The sequence below is a fragment of the Martes martes genome (genome assembly GCF_963455335.1).
Source record: "Martes martes genome assembly, chromosome: 10".
Lineage (NCBI taxonomy): Eukaryota > Metazoa > Chordata > Mammalia > Carnivora > Mustelidae > Martes > Martes martes.
In genome coordinates, this window is record NC_137898.1 from 79,267,472 (window position 1) to 79,282,133 (window position 14,662).

Here is a 14,662-nt window from a genome sequence, read left to right on the forward strand (position 1 = left end):
AATGTGTATCTGGGGGCATTTCTGGATGAGATTAGCAATTGAATCAGTGAACTCAGGAAAGTAGATTGCCCTCCCCAATATGAGTGGGCATCATTCAATCTCTTGAGAACCTGAATAAAACAAAAGAAGGAGGAGGGAAGATTTCTTTCTTTCTTTATTTCTTTCTTTCTTTCTTTCTTTCTTTCTTTCTTTCTTTCTTTCTTTTTCTTTCTTCTTTCTTCTACTTCTTCTTCTTCTTCTTCTTTTTTGGCCTCATTTCTTGAGCTGGAACAGCTCATCTCATCTTCTCCCACCCTTGGACTCAGATTCACATCATCATTCCTCTAGTTCTCTGGCCTTCGGGCTCAGACTGAGTTATACCACCAGCTTGCAAATGACAGGTCATGGGTCTTCTCAGTTTCCATAACTGCATGAAGTAATTTCTCATAATAAATCTCTCTCTCTCTCTCTCTCTGGAGATAGATAGACAGACAGATAGATAGATAGAGACACAGATATAAACATATAGATATACATACATAGATATATCTCTTATTTGTTCTGTGGGTCTTTTACTCTGGAGATCCCTAAAGCAGCTCCTTTTTCATTTTACTGATAGTGGCTTTTTTGAATCACCAAAGTTTTTTATCTTGATGAAGTTTAATTTATCTATTTTTTCTTGTTGCTTGTGGTTTTGGTGTCATATCTAAGAAATTATTGCTCAATCCAAGATCATAAAGATTTACATTTTTTTCCTATGGACTTCACAGTTGTAGTTCTTAATTTAAGTCTATGAACCATCCTGAGTTTACTTTTGTGTATGATATGAGGTAGAGGTAGGGATCTAATAGCATTTTTTGCATGTGGATATCCACTGGTCCTAGCATGATTTTCGAAGACTGTCTTCCCTCTTTGAACTGTCTTGGCATTTTGTTGAAAATCATTTGATTGTTAATGTTAGGGTTTATTTTTCGAGTCTCAGTTCTGTTCTATGGGTCTTTATGTCTTTGCTCATGCCCGTACCGTGTGGTTTTTATTTTTGTAGCTTTTTAGGAAGTTTTGAAATCTTCCTTTTTATTTTTAAATCTAGCATTTTTGTTATTTTAGTCAGGAGGACCTTTCAGTATGTTTAATCTACATACTGCCATAAATCTAAATCAATCACTATTTATTTATTCATTTATTTGTAGCAGAATGCCTTCAGTAAGAACTTCAAATTTCTTTCATTTCACATCATCTATTTCAGGTATACAAAAAGATATTTAAAAATGCAGCAACCACATAGTCTCCATCCTGCTTAGAAAATAACATAATTTAAGTCCCCATGTATACCTTTTCAGTCACATTTCTCTAAATTCCTTCGGTGATGACCACCATCCTGAATTTATGTTTATCATTCCCAAGAATGTCTTATACTCTTATTTACCATCATTTCTGACTGCCTGCTCCCTTGCCATCCTCTGCTATAGAGGCTATAACACTAAGTCCTTGACACCCAGCTTCTCTTGACAAGCTGAAAGTCCATAGACTCAGGCGTGACTAAGGAGCATGGGTAAGTCTTTGGGTAGTGTGACTTTTCCCAAATGAAAGTAAAGACTTGCTATAGACAATCCTTTTTGCTTTTCATAATTTTTCCCTTCCATTTTTCCATTTTGGGACATAGGCATGATGCTGAGGTAACTCTCTTGTCACCACAAGGAGACAAGAATGAAGAAGAAAATTTCTGTTTCTTTATGGCAGAAATGAAGATGGAAATGGCCTTTGTACCTGATAGCATTGGTGGACCAAGTTAGGACTGCTCACCTCAGACCCCTTCTTGCATGAAGCATTTGCAGCATTGCATTTCATCACCCAAGATGTCATGGATTGTAAGACATAGCATTATTTTATGTATCATTAAGAAAGAAAAAAGGTGCTGATAACTATACAATAATATAATGCTTTCTTTTCACTTCATTGTCAATGATAACTTAATTTCATAAACAAGAAAATTTGAAAAACGTGTTTCTAGGAGTCAGTAAAATATTTCTTAAAAACCCTTCTTTTGTATGTGCTATGGTGAGTGCTGTGAAGTGTGCTGTAAACCTGGTGATTCACAGACCTGTAGCCCTAGGGCTGATAATACATTATATGTTTATAAAAAATTTTAAAAAATTATTAAAAAAAAACAAAAAAACTTTCTTTTTTAATTTTTTTTATTTTTTTTTAATTTTTTTATTTTAATAAACATATAATGTATTTTATCCCCAGGGGTACAGGTCTGTGAATCGTCAGGTTTACACATTTCACAGCACTCATCATAGCCCATACCCTCCCCAATGTCCATTTCCCCACCACCCTCTCCCGTCCCCCCTCCCCCCCGCAACCCTCAGTCTGTTTCTTGAGATTGAGTCTCTTATGGTTTGTCTCCCTCCCAATCCCATCTTTTCATTTTTTCTTTTCCTACCTCCCCCTAACCCCCCCCCGCCTTGCATCTCCACTTCCTCATATCAAAGAGATCATATAATAGTTGTCTTTCTCCGATTGACTTATTTCGATAAGCATGATACCCTCTAGTTCCATCCACGTCGTCGCAAATGGCAAGATTTCATGTCTTTTGATGGCTGCATAGTATTCCATTGTGTATATATACCACTTCTTCTTTATCCATTCATCTGTTGATGGACATCTAGGCTCTTTCCACAGTTTGGCTGTTGTGGACATTGCTGCTATAAACATTCGGGTGCACGTGCCCCTTCGGAGCACCACGTTTGTATCTTTAGGATATATACCCAGGAGTGCAATTGCTGGGTCGAAAACTTTCTTTTTTTAAATGTCTGTTAGTTGAGTTCTCAAATACTTGCAATTGGACAGTTTCCTAATTGATGCCATTTTATAATAAGTAGACAGATTTAGATTGAAATTAATGTATCTGAAAGCAGGTAGGGAAGAAAATCGGGCTTTGCTAAGAAATCTGCTTTTTGCTCTAGGTCGGCAATCCAAAATGGCTGAGACCCAGAAATCCGCAGGCATGTTGTGTCAGATCTGGTCCTGTTTATTGGCAGATTCATTCCTTTCCCTTTTCTTGCCTGAGATGTAAGGCTCCAGGCTATGTTCCCCCACCTTCTGGGTCAGCTATGAGTTCAGTCAGTGAGATGTGTTGCCTGGATGGTGGAAGAAGAGAGGAGGGACAAATTGTATTCCTTCTGCTCCCCCTCTGTCATCAGTGGCATCTCCGCGACTGAAACTGCTCACCAGATCTGGCCCCTACACGAGAGGCCAGCCAATGTTGCAGCGTCTGCTTCGTGATGCCTGGCCCCCTGTCATTTTGTTCTTCCGTCCTAGGAGTCTTAGTGGCTTCCTGCTTTTGCTCATCTCAGGATGACGGCCTCACCATCCCTTATTTGGCTTCTCAGCTCATCCGTCACCCGTGTAACCTATGCCTTGCATTAAAATCTCTCTGACACTTCGACCATTTAAAGTGGTTTTCTGTTTCCCTAACTAAAAACCAGGGATACTTTTTGAAAAGGTGAATTCTCAGTCCTAGGCTAAAAGTACTGCATGCCAAGTCAAACAGATGGGATTCATAGCAGGAGATATGATTGGAACTTGAGAACTCAAGTCTGATTCCCTGGGCCCCTCCCCAGCACCGAATGTAATATACTCCCTGAGGACGGGGTGATTATTCCCATTGTAAAATGCAGCTGGCATGCTTCCTGAGGAAAGAGGGGAGTTTTTAATACTTCTCCTCTCCAGGTCATTGACTTGAAAGCCAGGGACAGGAGTTTTTAATACTTCTCCTCTCCAGGTCATTGACTTGAAAGCCAGGGACAAAATAGTCTTTACTCTTCTTGTTCAGTAGGAAGTGATCGACACATGTTAGTGTGTCTTTCAAATAGAGCTCATTATTACCTCTTTCACTCTCCGCTTGGATACGTTGGGAAAAATAAACATCTTTTGGACTTGGATTGCTGGTTCATCTTGACCCAACAGAGAAGAGTTTACCTCACGTAGGTGCGACGGAATTGCCTCCTTATGGGGAGGAGGTGAGTGCTTGGGTTAGTGACATTTGGAAACTGAAAATATTGGAAAAACAGTGTGTGTGGAATTCGAACAGCTAGAAAGGGACAATAGATATTTGTGGTTTTATTTTAGATCTCTTTCTCTCTTGCTCCCTCAGTCTCTCTCACCCTCCCTCCTGTCCTTCCTTCCTTCTTTTCTTTCTTTTCCTTCTTTCTTTTTTTTCTCCGACAGCAGCACCCTGATTTTCCTTGGGGAAATCACCTCTTTCCCACTCTGAGTTCATATGGTTTGGTGGTATTAACACTAACTCTGCCTCCAGGGAAAAGCATTTGACTCAGTCCTGGCCAATTAGAACACTGATTCTTCTTGGCCAAATCAAAGCTTGTTGAGATGCAAAGCTCAATTTCTTGAAAGGAAAGCATTCATTATTGTTTATGCTGGACTTGGAGTTGTGAGGATGTAAGCCTGGAGCTTTCAGCAACCGTCTTGCCACCATGACAGCTGGGCCTGCCTGAGAATGGAATCAAGGCACAGGGAAGCAAAGGTGAGAAAGAGAAAAGAGCCAATTCTTGATGACATGGTTTACCTGCGGGACTTGGCTGTGCCTAAACCCAGAACTACCTTGTAAACTTTTTAGTTGTGTCAACCAATGAATTCTTTCCCTAAGCCTATCTGAGATGTCTTTTTTTCCCCTCTTTCTCTTTTCCTTCTTCTTTCCCTCCCATATGCAGAAAGAACCCTAAATATTATTCTTAAAAAAGTATGCTCATGCATATCCTGGAGCTGAAGATGACTTAAATTTGGTTAAAAGAGAACTTAAAGGCTATTTCTGTAAATAAACAAAAGCCCTCCTCCTCCTCCTCCTCCTCCTCCTCCTCTTCTTCTTCTTCTTCTTCTTCTTCTTCTTCTTCTTCTTCTTCTTCTTCTTTTTAGATGTTATTTTTAATTAACCTCTACAGCCACCATGGGACTTGAACTCACCACCCTAAGTCGCACACTCCACCAACTGACCCAGCCAAGTGCCCCAATCCTCTTATTATTACTGCATGCAAGGCAGTGACTACAGCATTTGTTTTTAAAAATCTAAAGTCAGGGAGCGCCTGGGTGGCTCAGTGGGTTAAAGCCTCTGCCTTTGGCTCGGGTCATGATCCCAGGGTCCTGGGATCGAGCCCCGCATCGGGCTCTCCGCTCAGTGGGGAGCCTGCTTCCTCCTCTCTCTCTCTGCCTGCCTCTCTGCCTACTTATGATCTCTCTTTCTCTGTCAAATAAAATAAAATCTTTAAAAAAAAAAAATCTAAAGTCAGTGTGCTTTGTTAACTCCCATGATACAATGTTTTAGTTATGTTAAAGCTGCCAATGAAGTTGGTCCTAGGCCACTACCTGTACTATTACAGCAACTTAGAACGTATATTTAAAAGATGTTACACTGTCATTTAAACTCACAAACGTTCATTAATACATACCCATGGCGGACACTATTCAAAGTACTGGTTTCCTCCTTCCTAGCAGGCAAAGTTTTCTTCATGAAATTCTATGATCTCACAGGAAAATGACATTTTAATATCACATTCCAGCTTTCAACCTTTAGGACTTGATTTGTATTTGGTCGGTGGGCTCATCATCGACACTGCCTGTTTGTGAACAGTCTAGTTATAGCTCACTATGAGGAGCTCTCTCCTTCCTGTTTTAATTTTAAAGGAGGTGGCTGCTTTGTGATGTAAAGTTGACTGAAAACCTGAAGATTTTCAAAAGGTTGAACAGTGATTTCTCTAGTTTAAAAATTATAATGCTATTTGAGGGGTTTTTTTGTGGTTAATTTTCTATTTAGCTTTGGGAAAAAAACAATCAGAATTTTATAGTTGAAAAGGAATATGGAGCTATTTCAGCCCCAAGTTCTCATTTTTGGGTGAGGAAACTATAGTTACAGAGACAGCAAATGGAAATAGGTAAAATATTTAAGAATTTGAACTGCCTTTGTCAACAGCATGGGAAGGAGCAGAGCTCCTGGTTTATTTGTACTTGTTTTTACTCTCTCATCTCTTCTCTCAAGTCTACTTCCATGGGTACATACTGGGATTCATAGGCAATTTTAGAATTACATATTTCGTTCTCTTAATTTGTGTGTATTTTCTTTATTTTTATCAATGTTGATTTTCTTTCTTTACTATCGAACTTTCCAGAGTCATTGGACAGGGACCCTACAGAATGTCAATTTTATCATTGCTCCATGAATAACACGAGTAAAGAGGATAATGCCACACATCCTTCTGGCAGGGGGGAAGGGACAATGGAACAGCAGCAACATACTTCAACAGGGGAGCAAGAACTTTGGTAGGAACGATTCCCATCACCTCCTCCCACCTTTTTCTTAACCTCTTTGACTCTCAAGAAGGAATGTGTAAATGCGGTCCCTTGAAGCTGTGTTTACCTGGCCCTGTGTTCACTCAGACTGGCCTGAACAAGTGCCCAGGCAAAGGCCCACCATGCCTGAGGCTTAGGGAGTGTGTCTTCGGTATTTCGTGGTGCTGTCCATACAGGATTTTAATACAAACCTTTTAAGTGGACTAACGAACATTGAGAGGAGACTAGGCAACATTTCACTAGTAGGAGAAGCTTCCCAGAAAATAAATCTGCCCATCACTATTAGTACTTCTCCGAACTTTCTGTGATATAGCAACAATATTGTTGGTGACTGAAAGTATGATTTCATACAAGAGAACCACTTCCGAATGTTTTAAAACTATTTTTTAACACATGAAATTACACACAATACAAAATCCTTGTTTTACAAGTTGAAATCTTTACAGTCATGGGTGCAGTTACAGTAATGCAAGTAGTATTAGTGCATTCACTTAGAGCAGGGTTATTTATCTTCACTGGGCTTAACACAAAGCCAAGAATGAATTATTTGCCTAAACTGCTTTCTAGTCTTTGAATTAAAAAAAATAAGAAAAATGACTTCTACCTCCTGTAATAATATGTCAGAATGATAAACAATGCCAACAATTAAGTAATCTGGTATCTCTATAAATGGGAGATTGGATTCCAATAGCTTTTACATTGTAAATCTTAATGTTTTAGCCACATTCTGTCTATCAAATTGTCATCATCTCAGCTTTCAGGAAAATTACATCATCTTTGGTCATAGGCTGCCAAAAAACAGAAACTATAGACTACACCATTTTTTCCCCAAAGAATCCTGTATTTTAATGAATAGCTGAATAAATAGACATTAATTATGAAATTCACATTAAGATAGAAGAAAATCCAAACATTCTGATTGCTTTATCTCTTAAATTTGATAGCTACTACAAAACATACTACTTATGTTAGGGTAGAGAAGAGCTGAATCACAGGAGTGTAACTGGGAAGTGCTGGCCGTTATGTACAGTAACATGGAGGAGTCATAAAATAAAAGTGTTTATATGTACATATTTTTTTCCTTTTTTGCATGGAGAAACACTGTTTTATAAAATGGGAAAACACACAGTAGACCACATGCAACAAGGACCAATACAATGTGCACAGCAGTAGGATCAAATAAGACAAAAGAACTAAAGGTTTAAAAATAATTTGGGAGAGGAAAAAAAAAGAAAAAATTGAAACCTGGAATGCTTTGTTCTTGAGGTTTCAGAATATAAATTTGTCACACAAGCCTCTTGATAGTTTTTAAAAGTTCCCACTTGACCTCTTACGGTTTAAGTGTAGAGCTAAAAATAAACCATCATATTATACAAAACTTTGTATATTAGCATACAAAAGGTAACAATTTACTTTTTGTATAAAATATAACCTTTTGATAGTATATTTATTTCACATATGTATAAATATAACCCAAAGAATATGTTTTAAGTATTTCTACCAAAATATTCTTTACAAAAGTTTACAAAAGAAGTCATTTATTCATATTTACAACCTAGCACAGAAAAGATTCCGGGCCAGTGACGTTGGTATTGTGTAAAAGAAGAAGAGTGCTTCTAGACAGTTTAAAGGTTGACAGAGGGCTTTGTAGAACTTTCAAATTATGATCTTTTTTAGAACAGATATTGAAAGACTTAGTTATTAAATGAGTCCAGTTAAATAACACCTGATAATTGACTATGCGGGTGTATACCTAAAAAGGCTGAAGATAACTTATGTTCTTCTGTAATGAGGAAAATGATAGTGATATTTTGCATCCATTCCAAATCAGCACACGTCCTCTCCGTTTTATAGCTGATCTGTGTGTGGGTTCTGAGGTGACAGGACTCAACAAAAACTCTTTGTTTGATACAGTGCTCAGCCCTGAGGGAGAAAACCTGGATATGCAGGTCCATCTAGCATGTGGTGATGACACATCACATCAGGGAGCCAAGAATGGATACATTGCTACTGGAACGGATCACATTCTCTTTAGCTGTTCACCCAAATATGCCCAAATCAGGACAGATTGTTTTCTCTCTCAATTATGCTTTCCTTCAAACACTGTCAAATAGATCTGTACCCAACCATACCCACCATTTCTTGTCCTGATCTTCTGTTTCTTATCTCCAATCAAAACAAGATACCTTCTTCTCTCTGTTTCCTTACAAATCAGTCTCTGGTCATCAAAATAAGCAGGAAAGCCAAGGCTTAATTTCACTCAACCTGGGAACTAACAGCAGGCATCATCACAATAAGCAACACCCCAGGTTATCTGTGGCTAGATAAATCTCCTTTGTAGCCATGTCCATTGGGATGTTTTCTTTTTGAAATAGTGAAATCTGATGCAGACAGGTATGCACCAATATTTCAGTATGATTAGGACAAGTTGTGATTGTATCTAAAAATTGGAAATGGACTCGGGAATGGGTTGTGGAAACCCAAATAAAGTTGGAGAGCTCTGCAATCTTATCTCATCACTGGACACGGCATGTTGCTGAAGTATGGCGTATGTGGGAAAACTGACCAAGTGAGAGGTGAATCTGGGGAAGAAACTCTATGATCCACGGGATGTTCTCTAGTTTCTCAGGCTCTCCTCTACTTGCAGCACTGTTTGGTTACTCCAAACAAACCTATAACATCCCAATCTACCCTGGACATTTTAGGAAAACCTAAAGGAAAAGACAAGAGCGGGAAGATTAAACCACACTGACTACCTATTAGAGCAAACGAAGGAATTTGTTGCTTGTTGCTGGGAACTGGTACCTCCGTATGACATGGAGTTTAACAAGCGACAAGCTCTATTACTTTTCTTTCAGGGAGAAAAGGAGCTCGGGAAGCCTATTTTACACAACTGATTACACATCAACATCACAGTTCTGTTTGGGCAAACTGGATACTGTGTCCTGGAGTTTAGATAGGGAAGAGTGATCCCAAGATTTTACTTTCGGGTTGGAGACTTAAAACAACCATTTGAACCAAGCACTGTAGTTACTTTCTGCTTCCATGTGTAAGCCAAGGTATCTTCATGTAGTCCAACTCAAAGTCAAGAGTTTGGCCTTTACAGCGTCCTTGTAAAATACTGCCTTTTAGTGTGTGGAGTTCATTAATTGTCTCCCTCTTCTCCTTTAGGAATTGTTTCCCAAGATCTCATCAAGATTGATGTCTTTCATCCAGTCGTCATTACCAGGCTCTGTCTTCAGTAAGGAATCAATGAAATCTGCATCGCTATTCAGGGCAGGGCCCATGTTATCCGTCTGTTGGTTGAGAAAGTCAAAAGCTAAGTCACCACTGTGGTCGGTTCCTTGAAAAGCCCTGGAACTTTGGTTGGGTGAAGGGAAACTGCCTGGTGTCAGGGATGGCGGCTGGCTTATGCCTGTCCTCGACTGACTCAACCCTGTTGCTGACTGGTTCAAATTAGGCAATATTTGTGTGCTGAGCTGATTGGGTCTGAGGTTCAGACTTCTCAGGGGACCCATGGTTTGTCCGTTTAATGGCTGGCTCATTTGGTTCATGGGTCTCATCTGCACCGCTGGTGTTAACTGGTTAGGAGGAGCCACTGGTCTCTGGGAAAACTGCTGGCTGCCTACTGCCTGTGGCAGGGACTGGTTTGGAGTATAGGCTGCAGGCGTCCCTGTGGAGAAGCGGACCGCCGTGGACTTCAGGGCTTCCTGCTGTTTGGTTGTTGCTTCTTGAGAGGCCCAGTTTGGTGTTGTTGAGCTGGATGTGATCATTACGTTTGACGTTCTCTGTGCTGGCATGCTGGCCATGGTATGGGTTAAATTTGGTCTTAGTTGTTGTGAATTGCTAACAGGCCCAGCTCCAAAAGTGGCCACGTTATTATTATTACTTGCCCCTAAGGTAGGTTGCCGTGGCATCAGAGGGTTGTTTTGATTTGCTATCAGTTGGTTCCTCTGCTGGGTCAGCTGAGTCACTCCTGAAGGGACGCTGTACGTGCCAGGCTGACTGCAAGGCAGAGTTCCATACATCCCCATGTTCTGAACTCCTGTGGGTAACGATGGCATTCTTGTCCCATGGGAAGTAGACATGAGGCTGGAGTTCGAAGTCAAAATGGTATGTGTGGAAACTGGGTTTGCCAAAGCCTGGTTAGAGTTTAAACTCACGGTAGATGAGCCACCTGAGGAAGAGAAGATAATTATATTAGTTCATAACCACAGGTTTTATAGCAATTTGCAATAACTTATCCACTCTGAAACTGTTTTCAGGTATAAAACAAATAGAAATAACCATCATGCCATCTTTTATAAAAGGAGTAAGACAGCTTTGAGAGGCAAGTATCCCCTAGGTCATCCCTTGGTCAAGATTTTATATAATATAGAGAAAAGGGCATAAAATGGCTCTAGCTTTTAGGTTTTACTTTACTCCTCTTCTGGAGTCACCGAGGGGAGGTGATAGTCAATCTTTCTCTCATTTTGAATTAGCTCTATCTGTTCCAAGACCAAAGACTAGAACTTTGATTAACCAGCTGCTGCGCAATCCAGGCTACTGGTTACCCCAGAGTCCAAATAAGAAAGTGTGGAAGAATCCTATACATGGCTGCTAGATTAATATTCCGCACCTCTGGCCTTGAACACCATGTCCACTTATTCATCCGCATCATCCCCATTCAAGAAGCTTCCTTGAGTGGCCCCCAAGTGTCCAAAGGGAAAATTCCCATCTCCTTAAACGTCTGGAATTCAGGGTGTCCATGTTCCAGTGATGATTTCCACGTGGAAAACCCTCTGTCCCAGGAGGTAGAGTTACTATTGCTTTGTTATCCACATACCACAAGCCACCTTTGCTCATGCCAGTTCCCTTTCATGTGATGCCCTTCTTTACTCCTGAACCCCACTTTTCCTTCAAAGCTCAGGCCAAAGTCTAAGCTCCTTCATTGAGCTTTGCCTGATACTCCAGCCTGCTCTTTCCAGCAGGATTTGCTCTTGGAAGCTTTTGTTCAGCACTTAGCTTTTGCATTGGGAAATCCATGGAACCTCAAAGTGGAACCATCAATTGTAGGCTGCCCTTTCGGGAGGCACCACATATCAGACAGTGATGAGTCAACACGTTAAAACCTTCCTGACTTGGGCAATCAAAGTCATCATGGAGAGACATCTTGAGAAGCAAAAATGGAATGTCAGAAAGATAAAAGTAAGGGCTTGGTAGATGCTAAGTTCCATGGGGGAAAGCATTTTTGCCTGTTCGGTTCACTGTCCTATTCTCTAAGTCTAGTGGAGTGCAAAGTAGGTATTTGCTTGATATTGAATGAATGAATGAGTAAATGAGAGATTGAATTAAATATGTAACTTGGAGAAAGATACTCTTTTAAAGTACTCTCCCTGCACAGATGCAGGGAGGCCCAGAGAATCAGAAATACTAAGAAACAAGAATGGGACACACACGGAAATATCAAAACAGCATTGTAGGAGAAGAACATGGCTGTAGTTGTAGCTCTAGGGAAGCCTGGAACTGTTTGGGGATAACTAGCATGGCATACAGCCTGACAGGCTGAAGTCCTTGCTGTTTGTTTTAATATGTCTCCCACTAGACTACGGACCCCTCAAAGGCAGGAACAGTCTCTTGTATCTCCCTGTATATCCAGACTGAGCACACAGCCCTGCCCTGGGAGGGCAGGAAGAGCTTGATAAAGAGGGATCAGAGTTGGGTATGAGATGCTGGGATAGTAAAAAGCTGACAGACAGCTGATAACGGTAAGCAACAGCATCTTGGTATCTAAGGGTTTCACCAGAAGGGAAAGGACACTATGAAAGTGCTATGAGAAAAAAATTAGAGGTTTTTTTTAAGGTTTTAAAAAATTTATTCATGAGAGACAGAGCGGGAGAGACAGAGGGAGAGAGAGAGAGGCAGAGGGAGAAGCAGACTTCCAACGGAGCAGGAAGCCCAACATGGGACTTGATCCCAGGATCCTGGGATCATGACCTGAGCTGAAGGCAGACGCTTAAGCAACTTAACCACCCAGGCGCCCCAGATTTAAAGGTTTAATCATTCCCTGTAGGTGCCCTCTATTTTGACAAAATGCCCTGAGAAGGTTTAAGAGGAGAGCAATAGTTTCAAACAATCACAATAGACAGAATTTCCATAAAGGTCACAAAATAGTAATCACAGTTAGTATTTAGAAGTTCCTAACATGTGGTAAAAATTGTTCCATGCGCTTTTCATACATCATTTCTAATGTTAACATCTGGGCAAGGTGATTATCATTGCACTGAGATTAAAGCAGAAAATGACAAAAAGAGTTTGTGTTGTGCTTGTCGCTTATTTCATTCTCAGAAGACATGGGAAGTACAATGCTCTGAGTACTAGTTCTTATCCATTTGGGGATTGGCAACTGGATGCCAAGGATCCACCCTTAGGAAAAGTCCCATGTGTACTTTGAAACGGACTCGCAGGTGCCTACCAAGCGTCCAGTCTCCCTGTCTCCCTTAGAAACAGACCCTTGATTTTGCAGCAATATGCCCAGCTGTAAAACCATATTTCCCAAGCTTCCTTGGTGATGGAGGGATCCAGATGAATACATTCTGGCTAGAAGTAGAAGTTACTAGGTAAGAGTCCAAGAAACCTATTTTGTTTTTGTTTAAGATTTTATTTATTTATTTGAGAGAGAGAGAGCGCGTGCACAAGCAGGGGGAGCAGCAGAGGGAGAGGGAGCCTGCTGAACTGAGCAGGGAGCCCGATGCAGGGCTTGATCCCAGGACCCCGAGATCACGACCTGAGCCAAAGGCAGACGCTTAACCGACTGAGTCACCCGGGTGCCCCTCAAGAAGCTTCTTTTAAAAAGAGAATCTGACTCATTTGGGAGGGCATTCTACCTCTTCCCTTCTTTCATCCTTCTACCTGGAATACGATGTGGAGAATGGTGGTGTGTTGGTCTCAAGGCAACCCTTAGGGAGGAAGCTCCATGTGAAAGAAGGTGTAGCAGAAAAACAAAAGGTGCCTGGACCCCTGACAACACAGTACAGCCACCTAACCAGCCTGAGGCTGCTATCCTTGAGATTCTTTTATATGAACGGGAAAAGAAAAGCCCAAACACCCACGTTGAATTTTGTATTATATTTCCAAAACTCCAAGCTTCCCTTGAACCCACCGATAGGCCATGGTGTAAGAAGCCATGTTCCAAAGGAACTTCCATCTTGTCTTTCAGCCATGCTGAGGACAAGTGGAGATAAGTGGATCAGGCTTCATGCAAGTTCCAAGAGAGAGGAATGTCTGCTTACCTTACATGATCTGGGTCAGGATACCTTGATGGGAGGAGAATGGTCAAACCGAGGGGTTAGAAAATATTTAAGTTCTCTTGAACTCTCAGAGGTAATTTGAAGGGCAGTGAAATATGTGAATAGAGACAAGAATCAGCAGGAAATGAAGAAAGGACTAAAAACCACTCAAGTTCCATCTTGATCTGAAAGTTAAATGGGAACTAGTGCAGGATTCTAAGAAAGATGTTATATTTCCAAATGAGGCAAGAGAGGAGGATATGTTAAAAACTGAATAGTTTTTTTTCTTCTACAGTTATGATTTTTGCTGATTTTTAACAAGATTTTACCTATTTATTAGAGAGAGAGAGATAGCAAGAGAGAGAGCACGGGCAGGGGCAAGGAGCAGAGGGGGAGGGAGAAGCAGAGGGGGAGGGAGAAGCAGAGGGAGAGGGAGAAGCAGAGGGAGAAGGAGAAACAGACTCCCCACTGAGCAGGAAGTCCAATGTGGGGCTTGATCCAGGACTCTAGGCTCATGACCTGAGCCAAAGGCAGATGCGTAACTGAATGAGCCACCCAGGACTCCCTATTTTTACTGATTTTCAAGAATACTCACCAGAATACTGAGCAGCGTTTGGCTGCATATTGCCTGTGTTTCTTCTTTGGTCTTTGTAATCTGGGGGTGGCCTTGTCAAATGTCTATTTATCTGATCCTGCGGAGCAATCTTCTCCTTGAAAACACAAATAAAAACATATTAAGTTGCATGTTTCCTTTCCCACTTGTAAACATTTATAGACTGTCATTCAAAAAAGTAAGTCTGCAAGAACAACTCTGCAGCCGTAGCTGTGAATCATATACCTTATTTACTAGTGTTACTTCAGAGACAGGTCTTTTCAATTTCAATAAATCTCCTGCGTGGAAGTATAATTCCAACTCTCCTTAACACTCAGTGTGTGTTTTGGGTCTAGCAACTAACCTCATTTTCTTTATTTTGCAATTAGATTTCAGGGAGAGCTAAATTCCTAAGATTTTTGAGATGGTGTTTCTAGTTTTATTTTGTAGCACACCTGAG

At 40.8% G+C, this 14,662-nt stretch overlaps 1 protein-coding gene across 1 annotated transcript in view; it reads right to left on the bottom strand.

Moving 5' to 3' along the window:
* Positions 1-6,712: 6,712 nt before the first annotated feature.
* The window catches only part of MAML2 (mastermind like transcriptional coactivator 2), a gene marked incomplete at its 5' end in the record, with an annotated part of 343,294 nt that continues 335,344 nt past the window's right edge, over positions 6,713-14,662 (bottom strand). Inside the window, 2 exons of the mRNA XM_080815310.1 lie at positions 6,713-10,519; positions 14,206-14,320. Coding sequence (XP_080671436.1) covers positions 9,510-10,519; positions 14,206-14,320 — 1,125 coding nt within the window. The 3' untranslated portion in view covers positions 6,713-9,509. The remainder of the gene's footprint in view (positions 10,520-14,205; positions 14,321-14,662) is intronic.